This window comes from Mus caroli, chromosome 6 (genome assembly GCF_900094665.2).
Source record: "Mus caroli chromosome 6, CAROLI_EIJ_v1.1, whole genome shotgun sequence".
Lineage (NCBI taxonomy): Eukaryota > Metazoa > Chordata > Mammalia > Rodentia > Muridae > Mus > Mus caroli.
This window is the reverse complement of record NC_034575.1, coordinates 24,276,165-24,296,705: the sequence shown is the minus strand read 5'-3', so window position 1 is coordinate 24,296,705 and position 20,541 is coordinate 24,276,165. Positions and strand designations below refer to the sequence as shown.

Below are 20,541 nucleotides of genomic sequence, written 5' to 3'. Positions count from 1 at the left end.
GCCCCGATCTGTGCCCACCTGAGCATTCTGTGCACCGTCCCTCTCCCTCAAATCCCTTACCCTCTTCATAGGCAGTGTACTGCACCCGATAGGTGCCATCTCCGTTGTCTGTCACATAGGTATCTGTCTTAGCACCGGAGGGGTTGAGGACACGAGCTGTCACATGGTTGCCGCCTGTAGCTGTTAGAGATCTCGCATCCACAGTAAACTCGGTGGTCACCTCCCGCAGGACACCTAGATCCAGAGAGCCATGCTCACTCAGCCTTCATGCAGGCCCCTCTTCATCCCTTGCTCCATAGCTGTTCCTTCAAGTAGCGCCGAGCCACCTCTCTGCACCCTTGCGAGTCTCAGGCCTTTCCTCCTCCTCTGCCCTCTCCTCTATTTAAAGCCATCCTCAGCCCCTGTCAGCCCTCTGCCAGGCTGAGGACTGTGTCTTACCTGCCTCTGCTCAGCTTAGTCCTAGCTGAGTCTGGCTCTCTTGCAACCAGCACATTTCACGTAACTATCCCCTGATTCTTGACAACCCTGAGACACAGCTTGCCTTCTGTGCCCCTTGTACATCCTCAGCTTTATCAGGTCTGAGATGTCTTAATTTGAGGAGTTCAAAGATCTCACCAGAAAAGTGCCCAGGGGCAGATGCCATTTTGTCAAAAGAGCAGAGATTAACCTGCATGCCCTTTTGGACCCCCTTGGTCCCCTTCTGATGTGTTGAGCCCCTGAAACCTCCATCTGCCCACCCCCAGCTCTCCTCCCTCCTTCCAGAGCTTGCTCCCCATAACTTGACACTGCGCTGCTCCTCTCTTACCATGTGGCTCCACACCAGGCCCAGAGACCTTGATGCCACTGGTATCAACTGCAGGCTGCACGTGGACACGGGTGGGGAACTTGGGTATGGGGTGGCCGCCATACTTGATGGTGATGGTGTAGGTGCCGGGGAAGGCAGGGCTGTAGGTGATGTGGTAGGTGCCGTCCGCGTTGTTTTGGATCAGCACCTCCGCTTTGACACCAGCATCCGACAGGATCTCGATGGTCAGCTCGGCCTCGCCTGCTTCTGAGCAGTCCACGGTGAAGGTGGCTGCCTCTCCAGCCTTGCCACGCTCCAGGCCTGGCCCACTGGCCCTCACCTTGCTTGGGTCGAACACAGGCTGGATGGTGGCCTTGAAGGGCGAGCCAGGGATGTGGGCTTCAGCAAACAGGATATTGATGGTGTACTCGCCTGGCTCCGTGGGCAGGTAGCTGACTGCACAAGATCCATCACCATTGTCTTGGCACTCGATCTTGGCTTCGCAGGGGCCCTCGACAGTCAGCCCCAGGCCTCCTGTGCCGGCCCCCTTGGTGTCAATGGAGAATGGTGCTGGGGTGCCTACAAGCCCGCCCTTGAGACCAGGGCCATACGCGCAGACCTAGGAAGATGAACACGTTTGTTAGTCCCCTGAACTTGGTTTCGCCTAAGCTCCCAGCCTCAGTGGCTGTCACCTAGCTAGGCACCTTGAGCTGTAGCAGCTACTGCAGAGTGGTTATAGCTCCAGGAGAGGACACTGAGACAGAAATGAGGTAACTGAGATTCGAGCTCAGGTCAGATTCCACGGCCAGCTCTAGACAACTAAGCTGACCCTAAGACAGGCCCTACATAGAGGACGGTCCTGGTCCTGGTCCTTGCTCCAGGAACATCTGTCCTTCTGGCCTCTGACTAGAATGCATCTATCTTTTCTATCATCCCCCAACTCCTGGATCCCACCAGTCCCCATAGATTTACCTTAGAGGGGTCAGGGGGCAGGACGCCTTCCACAGCAAAGGGGCTGCCAGGCACTGGGTGACCATCGTAGGTGATGTCCACCTTGTAAGGTCCCTCTTCAGGGGGCATGTAGCGGACAGCCTGGGCTTCTGCTCCACCCCCAGGCTCCAGCTTGCAGGGGATAGGCCGTCGGGAGGGTGAGGTCATCCGCACATCAAGTTGTCCCTGACCACCAGCCCCTCTGGTGTTCACCGAGAACGCCTGTTCCTGTCCCACAGCTACCTCTGGACGGAGGGCAAGGGACACCGTGAGTGGACTCCAGAGGCTCACCCAAACACCCGCAACCCCAGGGTGGCTCTTCACTTACTGCTGTTAAGGCCTTGAACTTTGACTTTGCTGAGGTCCAGTGGGGGTGCCACATTCACCACAAAGGGACTTTTGGGGACAGGGTCCCCACCGTAGGTCACTGTTACTGCCATGTTGCCCTATTGGGTAAAAGAGAAAGTCAGAATGGGGTGGTTTAGATACAATCCGGTAACAGCTCCTTGGACACTGCAGTTCATTGACCTAGAGCAAGAGTGGACAGGGAACAGGAAGTGGCCAAGGGCCCAGAATGGGTGAGACGAGGCTGAGGAGGCCATTCTCAGGTGCCATCAACAGCAGAGGGAAAAGTGTGAGGGGACGAGACATACCTGCTGCACAGCTGTGTACTTGACAGTGTACGAATAGTCATGGTTGTCAATGATTTCAAAGTCCCGCACAGCCTCGCCCTTGGCTGCCCCAGCAAAGTGCACGTCCAGCTTAGCCTTGCCAGCTCCCTTGGTCAGCACGGTAAAGTGAGTCGGCTTTCCGACTTCCACACCTGGAAGCCCCCCCCCCAAGAGATGGCAGTGAGGGTCTGGGGACCAACGAACCCCAACCCCAACTCCTACCAGCTCCATCCTTGTCCAGACATCTACCTGTGCGGCTCAGTCCAGGGCCCTCAGCCTTGACCTTGCTAGCGTCATGGGATGGGTCTACCTTGATGTGGAAGGGACTGGCAGGGATCTCCTAGATGGGGAAAAGGCTTAGTCAGGTTTCTCAGGAGACAGTATTGAGCTAGATGCTGGTCAGGTCATCCCCCCAGGTACCCAGCGAGGGTATAGCGCCATCATGTTGGCCGAGGCACACACAAGGGACTCACTCCACAGCCTCTGTGTAGTTGGCGTTCTGCCTCAGAAACAACTCATTTCTAACAGCCTTCTCAGACCTTTATCATGCAAGCCCATGGCTACCAACTATAGCTGAGGGCTACCATACCTGGTTGGCAAACAGCACCATGATCGTGTAGTGGCCGGCCCCAGGGGGTGTGTACTTGACTGTGAAGGTATCGTTGTCATTCTTGATGATGTCAAAGTCGATGTCAGCTTCCACAGGCCCCACCACGCCAGGAGCACACTTGATGCCAATACTCACATCACCTGAGAGGAGGAAGGGCCTGGGCTATGCATGAGGCTCAAAAGCTTCTCTCATTAGAGGCTCCTGGAACTGTGCCCAGGCAACTGGTTCTAGCGGTTCCAAGCCCTTCCCACCTAGAACACACCCCTGAGGGAGTGGCTCACCTTGCCCGGCTTCACTGCAGTCCACTGTGAAATAGGTGGGTTCGTTGGCTTTAAGGCCTGTCTTCTCTACTCCAGGGCCATATACCTTCACCCGCTCAGGATGGCTGCCTTCTCCCACATTCACCTGTGGGCAGGGGTTTTCCGCTCAGGGAGTGGGCACGGCTCAAGGCTAACCCTTCCCAGCAACTCCCCACTCCTAGCCTCAGCTGGACCAGTCTTAGCCTCTTTGTGGGGGCCTTGAGGAAGGGAAATGTGCAGAGCATCCAGGACAGCCATGAATGTGGTGCATGGGGCCCTCATTCCTTGGGACTCCTGGTTGTGTGCAAGGGGCAGCGTTGGTAGACATACCCTGAAGGGGCTCTTGGGCACATTGACACCTCCCCAGGAGACGATGATAGTGTGCTTGATGGGCTTGGTAGGCACGTAGGAGCAGCGGAAGGTACCATCACCATTGGGGATCACCTTGATGTCAATGGGGCAGCCATCTGCATCCTGTGGGTACCAGCCAAGAAATGTTCATGGGAGCAGAGAAGGTCACAGGTGTCTCAGTGCGCCCTCTGCTGGATCAAGCAGACTCTGCACTTCTCTATGCCCCACCAGTATCTCACCCACTCAAGGTCCAGCCAGTGATGTCAGGCCATGAGTCTATGGCCAGTCCCTACCTCGGGAGCCAAAAGACTTGGCATGAAGTCACCCCCGTGGCCTGCTTCCTAGCGTATGTTTAGCTTATATGTTAGTAGTCAGGGAGAGGCTAAATCAATGTTCGCAAAATTGATTAACAAGCTTTTTAAAGAACAACTGTCTCCTCAGAGCTTCAAGACCTTTAGGGGTCAGTGGACACTAATTTGTTAAACTGACTTGAAGCCAATGTCACATAAGGTGAACTCATCTTTCAACTTCAAATTACTGATTCAAAAATGATTTCTGAAAATGCTTTTAAGATTATCATCCGTAAGAAAATATGGTTTTAATATTCCACAGAACTATGACCATGAGAGACTTAATCCTGTCTTTCTGGGATCCTACAACCTCCATTCTGGAGGCCCCTATGTGGGGTAATAGGGCACAGTGGAGACAGTGGTGTCCTACCTGGGCATAGAGCTTCAAATCTCCCTTGCCAGCAGCACGGGCATCAATGGTGAACTCGGCAGGCCTGTCCACGATGCAGCCAGTGGGCTCCAGGCCAGGTCCAAAGGCTTTCACCTATGTTCCAGACAAGAAAGGGGGCTGGGTTGGGGACAGGAGAAGGAACAGAGCACCCAAGCCCAGTCCCGATGGCGTGTGGGAGCTAGGACCCCCACCTTGTCTGGGAAGCAGTCTGGTGGGGCTGGCTGGATGTGGGCGATGAAAGGAGAGTCCCGGATGTCTTCATCATCGCAGATGACATGCACAGCATACTCCCCAGGCTCCGTGGGCCAGTACCGCACGTCACAGGAGCCATCGCCTTTGTCATCACATTCAATCTTGGCTTGCGAGGGCCCCTCAATGGAGAAGCCTGGGGATGAGGTGGGAAGGGTCAGAGAGCACAGGGCGCAGCTAGGCCTCTCAGACAGGTCCCCCATGTTTCCTTCTGCTCCCAGCCCAGTTACCCCGCAGTCCCCACTCTAGGCTTATCCTGACAGCCTTCTGAGTCTCACTGCCTTCCCCAGCTCCTCCTTGGCATCAGTCCTTTGTCACATGCCTCATGCCACCCAGCCGCTTACCCAGCGTTCCCACTTCTGTGCCAATGGCTTCCACCACGAAGTCAGCCGACTTGCCCACCTGGCCAGTCTCCAACCCAGGACCCCATGCCCGCACTTTCTGGGCTCCAGCCTCTGGGCTCACCTGAACCTCAAAAGGACTAGGAGTAAAGGAAAGAGCTGGTATCAGTGTCAGGAAGTGCCCCTGCCAGAGGCGGCCTCTTCTCTCCCCTCAGAGCTCAGGAGTGTCTTCCTCTCCTCACAGCAAATGACCCAGACCGGGGGGGGGGGTGCAGATAGGGAGGAGGCATTGTGCTTACCTTCGGGGAATGGCATAGCCACCCCAGGTGATGGTCACCACATACTTCCCAGGCACCACTGGGTAGTATTCGCACTCAAACACCCCATCTCCAGCCTCCCGAACTTTCACTGGCTCCTCTGTGCCCTCTGAGGAAATGAAGTCAGGGAGTACAGGTCAAAGTCTGGGACTCCCAGGTTCTTCATCCCCCTCATGGAGACCTTGGGACCTAGGCCCATCTGAGGAAGGTGCTACCAGTGGACAGAGCTGAAACTTATGGCAGGACCACGTGTCTGTCATCCCTGAGCACAACAGCCCAGTGTAGCAAACAAGGTAGAGACAACTAGCTCCAAATTTCAGACTGGGAAACTGAGGCAGAGAGGAGAGTCCATGGGTCACTGTGTCTCTGGAATCTTGGGATGGGGCTGTGTGGCCTTGCTGTCATTGCCCTCAGATTGTCAACACTACTGTCCAGTCCCCCAGTCTTGGGACCCGGCACTCACTTGGGCCTTTGACTGTGACCTTGAGCTCCCCGCTGCCAGCACCCTTGGTGAACACCTTGAAGTCAGCCACCTCTTTCACACGCACACCTTTGGGCTGCAGGCCTCGCCCAGAGGCTCGGCAGGCATTGGGGTTACAGGCTGGGGAGAGGAAGAGACAGAAGGTCTGGGTGCTGAATGGCTCTGGAGGAAGGCCAAGCTCCCGTCCCTGGCCACCTTACTGTGCAGGTATCTCCTGAGCCCTCTCAGGCACTGGGCACGGCCTCATGCAACCCTGCCCCATGCTTTCTGTGTCCATCACAGAACTGGGTCTGCTCGGAGCAATGCTGGGTGCTGGACAGAGATCTGGCTGCAGACCCAGGTCAGAACCTTTCCTTGGAGCCACTTGAGACAAAGACGTGGCAGATTCTGCACCTTGTGGGCTAAGAAACAAGGAGCGCTCTCTATCCACACTGAAGGTGCTTTCCACTATAGCCCTAGGCTTTCACAGCACCTCCATAGCTGCCTCACAAACTGTGGCATGCCACCAACCATCCAGCACCATCATGGAACAAGAGGCGTTCCATGTAGCATCAAGCCTTCTGCCACGCACGGGCAATGCATTGAAACCAGCCTGGTGCGGTACAGACACATGGAGCTCACGGGGCACCAGAGAAACGACAGTGACATATAACCCAGGCCTAGCCAGCAGCGGCACAGAGCTCAGACACTGCCACAGAATCCAGGCAGTGGCTTGGCAGCAGCTGGGGCCAGGCACGGAACATCGGTAGGCGGTGGGACAGAATCTAAAGTTTGTGACAGAGACCACAAGGCGGACGGCGAAACAGGAATAAACCTGCCCAAGAACACATACAACCAGGCTCGGCACTCCAGCCTGTCACAGAAGGCCACAGAACGGGAGCAATCCACACCGTGTGGGCATTCCACAAGCACCAGTGAGGCCAGCCAGCTAAGGCCATGCCTGGCCCCACCTCTAATGGCGAGTACTAACGTGGCGCCACTCTCTTGGCCTGGTGGACGATGGGTACAGAGGGGGTGGGCGTCGGCAAGGGCACTGAGTACAGGGAGAGAACCAGTTGGGGGGTAGGATCATCAACCGAGGGCCTCGCACACGGTGAGAGCATGCCATGTGAGCCCCACCAGGGTGGCCCTGTGTCGCCTCTACCAACCCTTCCAGGGCACCAATATTCTGGATGACCCCTGTGTTCTCTGAACCCCCTCTTACCCATACCAGCCCAGTTGCCCCTGCCTGACTCAAGCCCACAGTTAGCCACCACCCCACCCCCACCTCCAGCCATGTGGGTTGAGTGCTGCATTTCCCATCAGTCCTCAGACCTGACGTTTGGTGGCAAGCTTTCTGTGTCTGGCTCTGGTGAGGTGAAGCAGCCTTACCTTCTGCCACATGGACAGGGAAAGGACTCCGGGTGATGGGTGCACCAGCAAAGGCCACATGCACGGTGTGTGGCCCCTCCATCACGGGCCTGTACGTGCAGCGGAACGTGTTGTCACCCTTGTCCTCCAGGGCCACCTCGACTGTATCCCGACGTCCCTGTGGGTCCACGATCACCACAGCAACATCACCAGTGCCAGCCCCTACAAAGGACAAGGCTGTCAGGAGCCCGCTCTGGACACACACATCTGATCAGGCTCCCTCATCCTGGAACCACCCCCACCCCCACCCCCACCTAGGATCTGTTTCAGCCCCACACTTGTACATTGTCAGAGGCTACCACTCAACCCATCCTGGGCTAACTCTTACCGGCAGTATAGATGTCAAAGTAAGTGGGTTTGTTGGCCACGTTACCCACAGGTTCCAGACCAGGACCACGGGCTGATACCTTGTTGGCATCCCCAAGAGCCATGCCCACATTCACCTCAAAAGGACTACGCTCGATGTTCTGGCCAGCAAACAGCACGGTCACCTGGGGTGGGGGCGGGGTGGGGGCAAAGATTAGCTTCTAGGGGAGACTAGTTCTGAGGGGGAGGAGAGGCAAAGTGAGGGTACCAGGTGGAGAACGGTAGTGGGGGTGGAGTGGGCTGAGAGGGGCAGCGATCTAGGGAGATACCTTGTGTAACCCAGCAACCTTAGGCACATAGGAGACGGCATAGGTGCGGTCTTTGTCATTGTTGGGAACCACTTTGGCCTTGTGGGGAAGGAAGAAGATGGAAGATCATACAGTTATAACCCCGACTGATCCCATAACCCCAGGACTCCTCTGTCCCAACCCCCTACTGCTCCCTTTATCTCCAGTGCCCCACTGTACCTCCTCAGTGTGTCCCTCGGGGTCCTCAATATAGACCAGCACCTCCCCCACACCAGCATCTACTGTCTGCACAGTGAAGTGGGCAGGCTGCAGCACAGTGTTCCCCTGGGGCTCAATGCCTGTGGACAGAAGCAGAGCCCAGGTCACTCAGAGGTTCTCTCCCTGCCTAGACACCTCCCTCAGGAAGGCTCTTAGGACTCCACGCGTACCGGGCCCATAGGCGATGGCTTTCTTAGGATTCAGCTGCTTAGAGCGAACAGGGGCACCGGGTTTGAGCTTGGCCTTGGGAAACTGGGATAGGTAGGTCATGACAGAGTGTTCATCCACGTTGGGATCCACGATTTCTTCAGGGGCAATCACCTGCCGTAGGAAGAAAGGATGGTTGCGCATTGCTCTCCCAGTTCTTACCTGCTTCCTTGCCAGGTATCTGTACAGTCCTTACCTCTCCACCCCACACCTCCCCAATGCCCCACTATGCCATCTGCCAGTGTACCTGGGGCACCCCGAGCCAGTCATCAGCTTGCTGCATGGCCTCTCTGGCATTCTGCACGGGCTGGTTGGGGTCCCAGGCTTCCCAATCAGGGCAGAGACCTAGAGAGAAGGTGGAAGAACGTAATAGTAAACCACGGAGCTAGCACAGAATCTTTGTTTGGCCAATAATCCGAGAGGCCATGGCGTCACTTCCTTTCTGGCCAGCTTTAGGACCTTCCCCAGTCAGGTTCCCGCTATCCCCTGCCATTGCACCCAATCACCATGCCAAGGCATAGCAGTCCTTGCTGCATCAACAATGAGGCCTTTCTCTCCCCCACGATGATGCGGCCTGGCACCAGCCCTACCAGCCAGCATCCTGCTTAACCCAAGACCTAGCAGAGACCCCAAGTCCCAAACCCCAACAAAGGACCCCACATACATGTCATGCCAGCTGCCTTAGGGTGGACAGAAGGTGAGGGCCCTGTCTCCCACAACTCCGTGATGCTACTCCACACTAGCCTTAGGGATAACACTCTCTCCCTTCTTAACTGCCTGTTGGGGGAAACTGAGGCATCAAATAAAGCAGCATTGAAGCAGGGAGATGGATTCCTGTGTATGGACACTGAGAGCCTAGCCTCCCAGCAGATAAAATGCTGACAGAATCCCAGGTCACCTGTGAAGGCCTGGTTGTAGGGGCAGGGGGAGCTTGGTTCAAGATAGAGATAGAGGTTTTGATCACAGTGGTGAGGAAGGGGCCCGCTCACAGGCTGGAATCCATGACTGGCTGGAACAGCTGAGCTCACTGCTGGCAGCCACACCAGCTTTGGGCAATGGCTCAGCAGCTGGGAATGCTTCCCAGGCTGTGTGCCCCCGCCTCCCCATCCCTGCTCCTCTGCTGACCCCAGGGAGGGGGAGGATTCCCCCAAGGGGCTAAAGCTCCTCTGGCCAACTGCCCCCCCACGCCCACTGTAGATGACGATCAGGAAGGAGCTGGACCTTAGGTGGGGCTCTGGCCTGTGCTGTTCAGCCCTCTAAAGGCTCTGATCTGCTCAGGTCTAACCAGGCTGGCCCAGAAGGGCAGGCCAGGGCCACCTGTCACTGGACAACACAATGGCACCATCCTGGCCCTCAACCCTTTCTCAAAGCCATCCCCAGGGTCGCACAAAGAGTCGTTTCTGTATGTAACTAAGGATATATAACTAAGGATTTCTTGCTATAAGTCCAACCTATTTCTTTTCTTTCCACTAGAGTAGAGGAATGGTGTCCAGGTGACAAAATAAGCCCGGGCTCTGGGGTCACTTCTAGAGTGTGTTTCCAGACAAATTGCTGTCCCTCTCTGGACTTCTAGGCTTGCCTATAAAATGACTTGTTGGAAACCCTTTCCTGCTTCTACTGAATCTAGCCTAGCAACCAGGAGCAGCTCGATCCCGGCCGTAACTTCTGGAAAAGGATCAACCCTCATGGCGATCCTGATTCATAAGGCCCTGGGGTGGGTGAAGCATGAAGCATGAGCCTCACTCAGTATCTCCAGATTCTCTCCCGGTCTCCTACAGGGCTGATGGCTCTTCAGTGTGTCCACTGGCCCACTCACCAGGGGCACAGTTGTCAACCAGGGCACCCAGAGCCTTGCCGTCCTGCCAGTCTCGGTTAAAGTTGGTGATGGGCAGCTGTGGCACTTTGTTCTGGATCCAGCCAAGCAGACGCTGCTTGGGTGTCTGTTTGCGGGCATCCTCATCATCTTCATCCTCCCACATGGGCATGGAAATGGAGTAGTGAAGGATCAGCGTCCAGATCAGGCCTAGGATCAGCTTCAGGTTCCCATCCACGATAGCCTTGCTGTCTGCAGAGAGAGGGGAACAAGCCGGCTCAGAAGGGCACCTCAGGGTGGTACCCTATCTTACCCACGTTGCCCCTGGGGCAGCTGTTTGAGCCACAGGGTTGGATTCCTCCTCTCTCTGGGACCTATCTTCTCGGCCTACCAAAGCCTTTCACTTACCCCCATGGCCGGATGTGAGGTCTCATCTTCAGAAACAGGCTGCTTCCCTCTTTGGTACCCCTTCCTCTACCCTAAGATCATCCAGCACTGGGGTCTACCTCCCTCCTAAGCAAGTGCCCTTCTGAAATGCAAGCCTCTTAGGGCCAGACAGTGATTCTGTTTTGAGTCGGGGTCTTATGTAGCCTGGACTGTGGCTCTGAATTCCTGATCCTCCAGCCTCTGCTTTCTGAGTCCTGATCTTATAAGCACTGCACTGGGGCCAAACTCAGGGCCTCGTGCATACCAGGTAAGCGCTCTACCAACTAAGCCACATCCAGGGCTTCTTGTTTGTTTTTGGTTTTTGTTTTTGTTTTTGTTTTTTGTTTTTTTAGCTGTTTTATTGACACACAGGCTGCGCATATTAGAGAAGATAATCTGATAAGTGTTGACAATAGGGCATACCTACAAAACTATTGGCATGAAATAAAAAATAATAAGTATAACCATCACTCCTCAATATATCCCCTCTGTGACCCTCTCCTTGCCTGTCATGTCTCCACATTCTCAGGCAACAAAACACACGCTCTCTAGATAGTTTGCATTTTGTTGTTTTATATAAGGTCAATTGATAAATTTTTCTTTTAGCTTCCTCCACTCTTGACCTTGAATGTGTGTGTGTGTGTGTGTGTGTGTGTGTGTGTGTGAGGTATCTTTCCTAATTACTCCCCTCCTTTTTCTAGACAGGGTCTCTCACAGAACTTACCAATTTGGCCAGACTTGCTGTCCAGGCATCACCAGGCATCCTCTATCTCCACCTCCCAGAACTGGGACTAGGGGTACGCCAGCTTTTTACATGGGCGCCTAGGATCTGATCTCAAGCCCTCAGGCTTGCATGGCCACTACTTTACCAACTCTGCCTTCTCCCCTGGGTTTTATGCTTCTACGGTGGGGCTCAAACTTTACAGTGTCTCAGTAAAAGTGAATGACTATTTTGAAAGCTTAAGTTAAAGTATTGTAGGACCGGATCAATACTGCCTACTCTCTGCGCTGAAAGCGAAAAGGCCTTCTGCAACACACGGGGACTGGGAGGAGAGAAGGTGGACACAGTATTTGCTCAGATAAAACTTGGAAGTCACCTTGCCTGTTGCTGAGGGTCAATGGTATCTCCCAGGAGGGAGGGGAAATACCACACACACGAGGATTCGATTCTCAGAGATACTTTGGACCACAACTGATATAAACTATAGACTTTGGAATCCAGCTTATTTCTATAGTGTAATGGAGGTCTGAAATCTATCAGCTTCCCTGAGCTCTGCCTGTAGGCTAGAAAGTGACTGGAGGCTCTGTCTTGTTTACTGATGTTTCCTGAGAGACAGAGATGGTGAGATTGGAGGCACCCTATTACGCATTGTTTTCTGTTCTCCTTTCCTCAGACCAGAGGGCCTGGGGAGCCTCTGTCATCCTCCGCTCCACCCCCACCTGCCCCCAGGACCGAGGAATCCGCGCCTCCTGGGCCTCCCCACCACTGATTCATCCTTCCTTCCCCAGCAGCCCCGCAGCCCGCCCCTTTCCCCTGGCTCCACTGCAGCACAATGGTTTGGCAGCTCTCAGATTCCATGACACACCACCTCCCGGTGCTCTTGCCCTCTCGGGCTCACAACACTTTCACACAGTCTGGACACCCCGGGGAACCCTCAGCCTCTCTCACAGCTGTCCAAGCCCAAGCCGGGCTCACAGACTCCTGAAGGCTTCTTCAAAAACTGGAGCCAGACCCCTGGGAGGGAGACCTTGAAGCTGCAATGTTGGGAGGGGATGGAGCGAGGGGGGATGTCATTCATATTTGCTGGAGAGAGAGGTTTCTCCCTAGCAACTGGCCCTGGGCCAAACAGCAAGTGGTCCCCCGCTTGGGGACGGAAGGGGGTTGGGTAGCAGGCCCAGAACTACACCCTGGAAGCTCTGACCTTTCTCTCCTTCCACCCTCTCAGGAGCCAGGCGGGTAGAGGGTGGTGGAGCATAGCATCCCATCAAGAGTCTGCTTCTCTGCTGACCTGGGGATCACCCTCAAGGGGTAGGAGGAACTAGACAGCTAGTTTGTGACCCCCACTCCTTGCCTAGAATAGAGGGGAGGAGACAGGGCTGGCCAAGGGAGGGGCTGGGACAGCTGCTATCCCCTCCAGCCCCTCCCTCAGCTATTGGCTCTAAGAGAAGGCATAGCAACTGGAGAACAGCTGTGGGCCAGAGCTGCCTCATAGGCCTCTTTGTTTGGAGGGGCTGAGAGGGTGTGTGTGTGGGTGCACCCAGTGCTGGGGGTAAGAGGGGTACAGCGCTCTTTCAACCCAAGCCAGGCCTAGAACTCTTCCCGGTAAACTCAGCTGTCAGCAACCCTTCCGGGCCCCAACTTTCCTTCTAGTGAGAAGTGGGGAGTCTCTAAGTACCCCAACTTCAGGTGCCCAGATGTTCATTTAGTCCTGAGACAGAATCTGGCGGGAGACCCCTTCCCACTTCTAGATAGGATGTGGAGCTAGAGTAAGTTGGATGATCCCTCCTTGGGACACTCCCTTTCTGTCGCCTAGGGACCTCTGGCTGGCGTTTGTGCCCTTTCCCTCCAGCCTCGGCCCCAGCCCCAGCTCAGTTGCTGAATTGCTGACAGCTTATCTCATCAGCACAGGGAGAACCACTTGGCCCAAACCGGGCACAATTCCCCTTCCTCTCAGCGGGAACCTTGGAGCTTCCCTCCCGCCCCCAAACCAGCCCCGGCTTCTTCCCCCCTCTACTCTGAGCCGGCCCCCTTGCAGCAGAGCCAAGGGGGCTGGAGCCAGGCACCACCATGGGGGGAGGGGAGAGGTGCACAGGGGAAGGATGAGGCCTGGAGAGGGGCCCACCGCCCCTGCAGCCAGCAGGGAAGGGAGGCTGAGCCACTTCCTATAATGTCTTCACAGAGGCTGCAAACTTTCCCCTGGAGACCCCACCTGGGACAGTCAGTCCCGCCTTTCAGATCCCAGTGTGAAGGGAGGGGTAGGCGGGGAGTAGCCCCCCAGGGCTGACTTATCTTGAGCCCCTCAGCTCCACACCCACCCAACACCCTCCTAATTTCTAGCTCCACCACTTACACCAGGGCCCCCTCCCCCACCCCTTGTCCTCAGGCTTGTCCTTCTGGAAAGCTCAGAGACATCTGCTGTGTCACGGAGACAGGGCTATTTCCAGGCCAGAGCAGGAGGGTGGGGTGTGTGTGTGTGTGTGTGTGGAGGGGGGGGGGTTAGTACTGGGACTGGAAGAGGTAAGGCCCAGGAAGAAGCCTGAACAGGGCAAAGGGCCCCGGACTGATCTCAGCTGCTAATTCCGGAGACCTGGAGATGGCCATGAGGGAGACTAGGGAGGGGGCAGATACCTAGTTAAATAGTGAAGTCTCTGGGAGCAGCTTGTAGTGGTGGGCATCACCTGGTTCCATATACAGTTCCCTTCCAGGGCCTGGGGTGCATCCTCCCAGGGGGGTCCTTCTACTACATCCCAGAAGGGATCTAAGAGTTCACCCAAGACGCAAACTGGAAACCTTGGTCCTAGCGGGATAGGGCTGTGAAGAGTGAGGCCGCTTCTTGCCACTCAAAACCCACCCTGGGCTTCTGGACTCCCTGGACTAGTGTGCCTCCCCACCCCCACTCAGAACTGACACACCTTCCAAATCTGGTTACACTCAATGACTTCCTCTCTTCCTCAGCCTTCCCCTCCCTCCAGGGCAGCTTGACCCTTAGCTGTAGCCAATCCCAGGCCAGGCGGTGGGTTGGAACAGGGCATGGACAGGCAGGAGTCCCCCTCCCAGACCACCTAAACGACCAGGGCAATCAGGGGTTAAAGCTCCCAGGACGTTGCTCAGTGCCTTTTTAGGTTTCTGAGGCCGGGTTCTGTTTGCGCTAGCCCGGCCAGATCCCAGATGGGGAGCACATGCCTGCCAAGCGCATCGGCGGAGCTTCAGGCCACTAGTCTCCCTGGCCTCAGGGCCCTGAGAACCCAGAGATGACTGGGACCTGTCTTAAGTCTGCTTTTGCCCAGCGACGAAGGCGATGGGAAGCCATTTGCTTTCATGGGGTGGCGGGATACGCCCCCAAGGAATTAGCACTGGGCACCAGCCCTGTCCTCGCAAGCATGTGCAAGCAAGGGTGGCCCGGTGGAAGGAAAAGAGGGGACTTTGAGCAGGTCGGTAGGAGTGTGTGTAGGGAGGCTGAAGCTAAGATGTTCGGACAACTTCGGAAGGGGACTTCTCAGGGGTGCCACCTGTCCCTAGAGGGGTATCTGGGCTCCAGCCTGTACTGGCGAGGGAGAAATCAGACCAGGGTCCTCTCGTGGCAAGGGAAAGGTTTTCTGTTCCGGATCTCAGTACCCGCACCTATGTGACCTGTCCCTACCCCCCGCTGTGACCATTCCCTGTGACCCCGCACTGACCGATGGACACGAGCTTGATGTGTTCGCGCTCCAGGAACTCCAGGGCCACAGACACATTTTCCAGCTTCATTTGGCGGAAGTTGGGGCGCGGGTGGAACTTGCGGTACATGCGCTTCTGGCTGAGCACTTCGAGCAGCGCGATGAGGCGCAGCCCGTCGCTGAGGTCTCGCTGCAGGTCGGTCAGGCGCTTGCCCACACACTTGAGATGCTCGTTGCACCACCGCGTGAATGTGTTCTGCTGGATCTTCTTCCACGGTGCGTCCTCCGCTAGGTCCTTCTCCGTGGACGGCATCTCGTCCGCCTCGTCAACCAGGCCGAGGCCGGAGGCGTCCGAGTAGTTGCTGTTGTTCATCATGGTGGCGCGGCGGGGGGCCGGGGGAGTACGGCCTGGGGATCGGGCTGTGGGTGCTGTCGGGGCGGGACGCGGGGACACCGAGTTCTCGGAGACTTCGTTAGCGCTCTGGGCGGCGGGGCTCGCGGGCCTCCTGGGCTGAGCTGCTGGGCTGTCCGGCTAGGGCTCTCTCTCTCTCTCCCGGGGCGGAGCGGTGCTCGGGAAGTGCGGGCCGGGCCGGGGCAGGGGGTTTAAGAAGCCCCCGGGCTGCCGACCCCCCCGCCGCGCCCGCAGCCCCAGGGTCCACGTCAGAGCGCCGGCCTCCCAGGAATGCCGCCCGGCCCGCGGGTGGGGGCCGCGCTGAGCCCCACGGCCCCGCCTCCGCCCGCCCCTCCTCCACGCAGTTCGCAGCAGGAGCGGGGATGGGGTGGGGGCGTTGGCCCTGAGCGTCCCCATGCACACTGTACACCCCAACCTAGTCTCAGCCATTTAGGGATGAGGGGCACTCCTTCCACACTCAGATTGGGTTAAAGAAAGTAATGGGGAAACTGAGGCAGTGGCTAGGGCTAGACAAACTGATCTGGTGTTGACAGAATTTTCTGGAGTTGGTGACAAGGCTGTTGACACAGCCTAGGAGTCCTGGCTTCTAGCCTGGTTGTATTGTCCACCTGTGAAGAACTCAGAAAGGAAATTGTGTGTGTGTGTGTGTGTGTGTGTGTGTGTGTGNGAGAGAGAGAGAGAGAGAGAGAGAGAGAGAGAGAGAGAGAGAGAGACCGCGCACCAGAAGGAGCAGGGACATTGACCAGGAGAGACTGAGTTCAAGGGGGCTCCGTGAATTTTGCCACTTTATAAGAAGAAAATGCTTAAACCTTTATTTGGAATCCAAACCCAGGGCCACAGAGAGACCAAGGCTCCTGACCTGACTCAGTGTCCCTGGTCACTAGCCCATTTAGACTCACTGGCTCAGAATGAAGCTGAGCTCAGGACAAGGGTACCCAGTGAGTCACTTTGTGTGCCCCCCCCCAGTGACTCAACCAAGTTGATGAGAGGACAAAAGGGCTGCCCAGGTAGTACCAGGGAGCCCCCTGGGCAATGTGCCCACATGAGCCACAGGGCAGATCCTCCCAGGGAAAGTAGAAGTGTGCCAAATAGCAGGAAGAGCCCTGGCAGAGCAGCCAAGGGAAATGTGACTGGGGCAAGTGGGCAGGGCCAGGGGCAAAGCGGGCAGGAAGGGAGGCAGGCTAGAAGCCTAGGCAGGATTGAGTTGAGGGCAAGCCCAATAAGGCGAGAGACACGGGAAATGTTCACAACAGAGAAACTGAGGCAATCCAAGCTGCCTGCCACACACAAGGGAAGGACCTACAAATGCATTTACATTGCAAAGAGAGGTCAGATGTGTGTCCACTGCTTCCCCATCCTTCGAGACTAAGTAAGCTTAGCTTTGAAGGAAGACAGTCCTTAATTCAAGCCATGTGACCGCTGAGGCTTGGGTAAATCATTTTACCTTATTTCCCTCCTCGCAGTCATAATGAAAGGAAAGGCGATAATAAAGCATCTTTGGGAGCTCTTTCCTCAAGGGCAGACGACAGGGGTGCCCACTATAGACTTGGAAAGGAGTTGGGGGAGGCGGAGCTTATGGTGAAGCTCCCAGCAATCATTTCTTTTTCCTTCTCACCTAAGGAGAAGGCCTGGTCCTTAGGAGGGAGGGGGAGGGCAGAAAGGGCCAGGAGCAGAAAAGGGCCCTATGGTGCATGGTGTGTGGAGCAGGGGTGTCTCTGGAGGCCCTGATAGTGACAGGAGAGGTATAAATAGCCAGCGCGCCCCACAGCTCATGTTCGTTGGCTGCCTGTGACGAGGCGCTTAGGAATTCCACTCTCCTGTTGGCAGCCCCCTCCTTGTCTCCCAAACTGTCATTCTCCCAGAGCGCTACCTTCATCCCTCAGCCAAAACCCCCAGCAGGCACCAGCACTGTCTATTTGAAAGACACAGCTCTCCTGTGGAGGGATGCCTAGCTCTGGATACAGAGCTGGATCACACAAGCAAAGTTGAGTGTGTGTGTGTGTGTGTGTGTGTGTGTGTGTGTGTGTGAAGGCAGACTTTTGACAGCCAACTTGAGTAGGCTCTGTAATATTGTCTCTGTTGAAGAAACCAAAATACAGATCTGGAAAAGAAGAGATTACTCTCAGAACTACTAGAGAGAGAAGTAGGGGTTTGGGCAGAGTACTGGGAGCTGAACTGTTAGAGTCAGCCCCTCATGGCTCTCAGCTACCTGGTGGGTGTTATGAGGATCTCCAGTCAGGCCAGGGACTCTGAGGTGGAAATGAGCAGAGGGGATCTAGCAAGGGCAGAGAGACCTCCCTCCCGAGGATAGCCTCCCTAGCAGTCTCTTCGCTTCATTATCTCACTCTGGGAGATCTGGGAGATGGGTGTGCAGGCCCCACAGGTCAGCAGAGCAGGGTACAGAGTGCCAACGGACGATTCCCGGCACCCTCCTCCCCGAAACTCGAGCCTGTTGCTCTCCAGGATAAATCGGGGCCTGACTCAGGCCCCAGCAGCCTGTCACAGTCAGCCTACCCAGGCGCAGGCTGGTGACTCAGCCCTCAATATAGCCTATGAGCCCAGGCCTCGGCCTCAGTCATGCAAGCAGAACAGACCGTGCGCAATGCTGTCCCAGGGCCTGCCAAGAGGGGCCCCCACCCTGAAAAGAGCTAGTATGTTCTTCCCACAAGCCAGGCAGAGGTCCCAGGAGGGGCTTTACAGGTGGTTTCATCAGCTGAGTGAGTGTGAGAAGTGTTGGCTAGGGCCACAGGCCGTTTATAGCCCCCTGAGTATCTGTTGACCTATCTCAGGAGACCAAGTTGACTGGCTTGCCTCTCACCTGGGCCTGCCTCTCCCATCAAGAGACAATGTTTATCAGCCGCCAAGCATAGCCATTTGTAACAAGTTAGAGCCACAGGAGTGAGTCAAATGGATCATGTTTGATAAGTTTGGGTTTTGGATCCAGGATCATGCCCACAATCACCTGTGATGGTTCCGGGACTCCAGAGTAGGGCTTCTGGCAGCCAGGGATAGATACTGTGGCCTGGTTTGGATATGAGGCAGAGGGGAGAGATGCATGGGCTGAATCCCAGTCTCTCCACTTCTAGATCTGTAACCTTCAGTAGGCGACACGGCTCTTTTGAGCCTCTATTTCCTCATTTGTAAAATGGTATTACTAGCATCCCCAAAGAATGCGTAAAGATACCAAACCAAGCCAAACCAAACCAGGATGATGCATGGCACTCACAGATCTCATCTGCTGCTTCTTCTGCTGAGACAATGAATTCCTTCAGCACAGCTGTGTGTCCATAGTCCAGATGCTCTCACCGTGTCCTTCCATCCTAATATTAACCTACCAGAACCAGCGGTACCGTGCTCTTTAAAAACACCTATCTGGCCGGGCATGGTGGCACATGCCTTTAATCCCAGCACTCGGGAGGCAGAGGCAGGCGGGTTTCTGAGTTCGAGGCCAGCCTGGTCTACAGAGTGAGTTCCAGGACAGCCAGGGCTACACAGAGAAACCCTGTCTCGAAAAACAAAAACAAAAAAAAAAAAAAAAAACACCTATCTGTCTTGTCCCCAACAGCAGCTGGTACTTGGCAGAAGCTGCAGATGTTAATCTGCATGAAGACAGGACGGTGGGTGAGCCTGGCCTATAGGCAGTGGGCAGAAAGCAAGCAGCCATGCAGTAGCTAGTGTTTTTCATTCTAACTGTACCCAGATTGGGGTGCCTGCCTGACAGACTGTAGGTTTTAAGACACACTCCTCTAGACTTAAAATCAGTGAATTTCTCTGTTTTTTTTAAGATTTATTTATTTATTTATTTATTTATTTATTTATTTATTATATGTAAGTACACTGTAGCTGTCTTCAGACACTCCAGAAGAGGGAGTCATCTTTCGTTACGGATGGTTGTGAGCCACCATGTGGTTGTTAGGATTTGAACTCAGGACCTTGGGAAGAGCAGTTGGTGCTCTTAACCACTGAGCCATCTCACCAGCCCTGTTTTTTGTTTTTGTTTTTGTTTTTTTCTTTTAAAGGGACCTGTTTTGTGTGTTCTGGGAACACAGGGTCACAAGGCCTGAAAGCATCAAGTCTAAGCCAGATGAAGAAAGTGAAAATATTTTATAAAGTGTGTGTGTGTGTGTGTGTGTGTGTGTGTGTGAGAGAGAGAGAGAGAGAGAGAGAGAGAGAGAGAGAGAGAGAGAAATGGGGTGACTGGAGGCCAGAAGAGGAAGTTATAGGCAGTTGTGAGTTGCCCAAAGTGGGGGCCAGGAACTGAACTCAGATCCTCTGAAAGAGCAGGAAGTTGAGCCATCCCTCCATCCCCTATCCTCCCATCCCCCCAAACCCCCATCCCTCCATCCCCTCATCCCCCATCCCTCCATCCCTTCATTTAAGATGAGGAGAGGACAGGTATTCTAAAGGGAACAACTGATGTTTGTGAGACAAGGCCAGCCACATTCTGTCATCCAGGCTTTGGGTACAGGACTCTTGACTAGATGCACTGACTTCAAGAGCCTGCCCTCTCTTCTAATTCCAAATGATATTGGTGGTCCTCCAAGTCATCTGAGCTTTGGTCTACTGTTACTGTGGCATATGTGACCCACACAGTAAAGCCAAGTTGCAAAGAAGACTCTTAAAGGAGTGGGGCTTCCAAGAAGATGCAGGCAAGATGCTCTGCAAAGAAGGTCTGAGAGCAGCCAAGCTGCCTGAAAGAAGTTTGGACCAACTGGGCCACCAAGTGAAGGACACTTTCCAACCTGTTGTGCTACCCGCAGACTGTGCAGTGTGCTCCACATTGTCAACTTTTTAGGCTGCCATGCATGCTGGGGTGGCCTTTGATGACACAGCTCTGCTTTAGTCATTTCTGCTCCTGTACATAGCCCCAATTAAACTCACTGGTTCACCAGATTTGAATGGTGGGATCTGTCATGGATTCCCTATCTGACCTGTGTGTTGTGAGTGGGTGAGTGTTGAGTCTTCCCAGGAAAAGTCTGTCATACAACATAGGAGGGAGGGGGCGGGGTGTCTCAAGGGCCATTCTGTTCATTGTGGCTTAAGAAAACAGTTGGGGGTCTTATGTGTGGAAAAATACAACCAATCACAGACGAAGGAAGTAAATAGGAAGCTGCATAAATTATCCTAGCCATTCTGCTTTCTCCTTAAAGACACACCTCACTTTTCTGTCCTACTTGGGCTCCAGGAGGC

The 20,541-nt window shown here is 55.0% G+C and overlaps 1 protein-coding gene across 2 annotated transcripts in view; it reads right to left on the bottom strand.

Moving 5' to 3' along the window:
- The window catches only part of Flnc (filamin C), a 28,808-nt gene extending 13,249 nt beyond the window's left edge, over positions 1-15,559 (bottom strand). For both annotated transcript variants that reach the window (XM_021165901.2, XM_021165903.2), the window contains exons 1-22: positions 14,961-15,559; positions 10,140-10,388; positions 8,571-8,668; positions 8,287-8,437; positions 8,078-8,196; positions 7,880-7,957; positions 7,573-7,735; positions 7,206-7,406; positions 5,817-5,954; positions 5,336-5,462; positions 5,040-5,176; positions 4,638-4,831; positions 4,426-4,539; positions 3,685-3,828; positions 3,337-3,460; positions 3,035-3,195; positions 2,695-2,785; positions 2,428-2,597; positions 2,103-2,220; positions 1,757-2,019; positions 806-1,403; positions 61-234 (exon numbers count right to left, since the gene is read on the bottom strand). In XM_021165901.2, the coding sequence (XP_021021560.1) occupies positions 61-234; positions 806-1,403; positions 1,757-2,019; positions 2,103-2,220; positions 2,428-2,597; positions 2,695-2,785; positions 3,035-3,195; positions 3,337-3,460; positions 3,685-3,828; positions 4,426-4,539; positions 4,638-4,831; positions 5,040-5,176; positions 5,336-5,462; positions 5,817-5,954; positions 7,206-7,406; positions 7,573-7,735; positions 7,880-7,957; positions 8,078-8,196; positions 8,287-8,437; positions 8,571-8,668; positions 10,140-10,388; positions 14,961-15,315 (3,967 nt within the window). In that variant the 5' untranslated portion in view covers positions 15,316-15,559. The remainder of the gene's footprint in view (positions 1-60; positions 235-805; positions 1,404-1,756; positions 2,020-2,102; positions 2,221-2,427; positions 2,598-2,694; positions 2,786-3,034; positions 3,196-3,336; positions 3,461-3,684; positions 3,829-4,425; positions 4,540-4,637; positions 4,832-5,039; positions 5,177-5,335; positions 5,463-5,816; positions 5,955-7,205; positions 7,407-7,572; positions 7,736-7,879; positions 7,958-8,077; positions 8,197-8,286; positions 8,438-8,570; positions 8,669-10,139; positions 10,389-14,960) is intronic.
- Between the last annotated feature and the right edge of the window lie 4,982 nt (positions 15,560-20,541).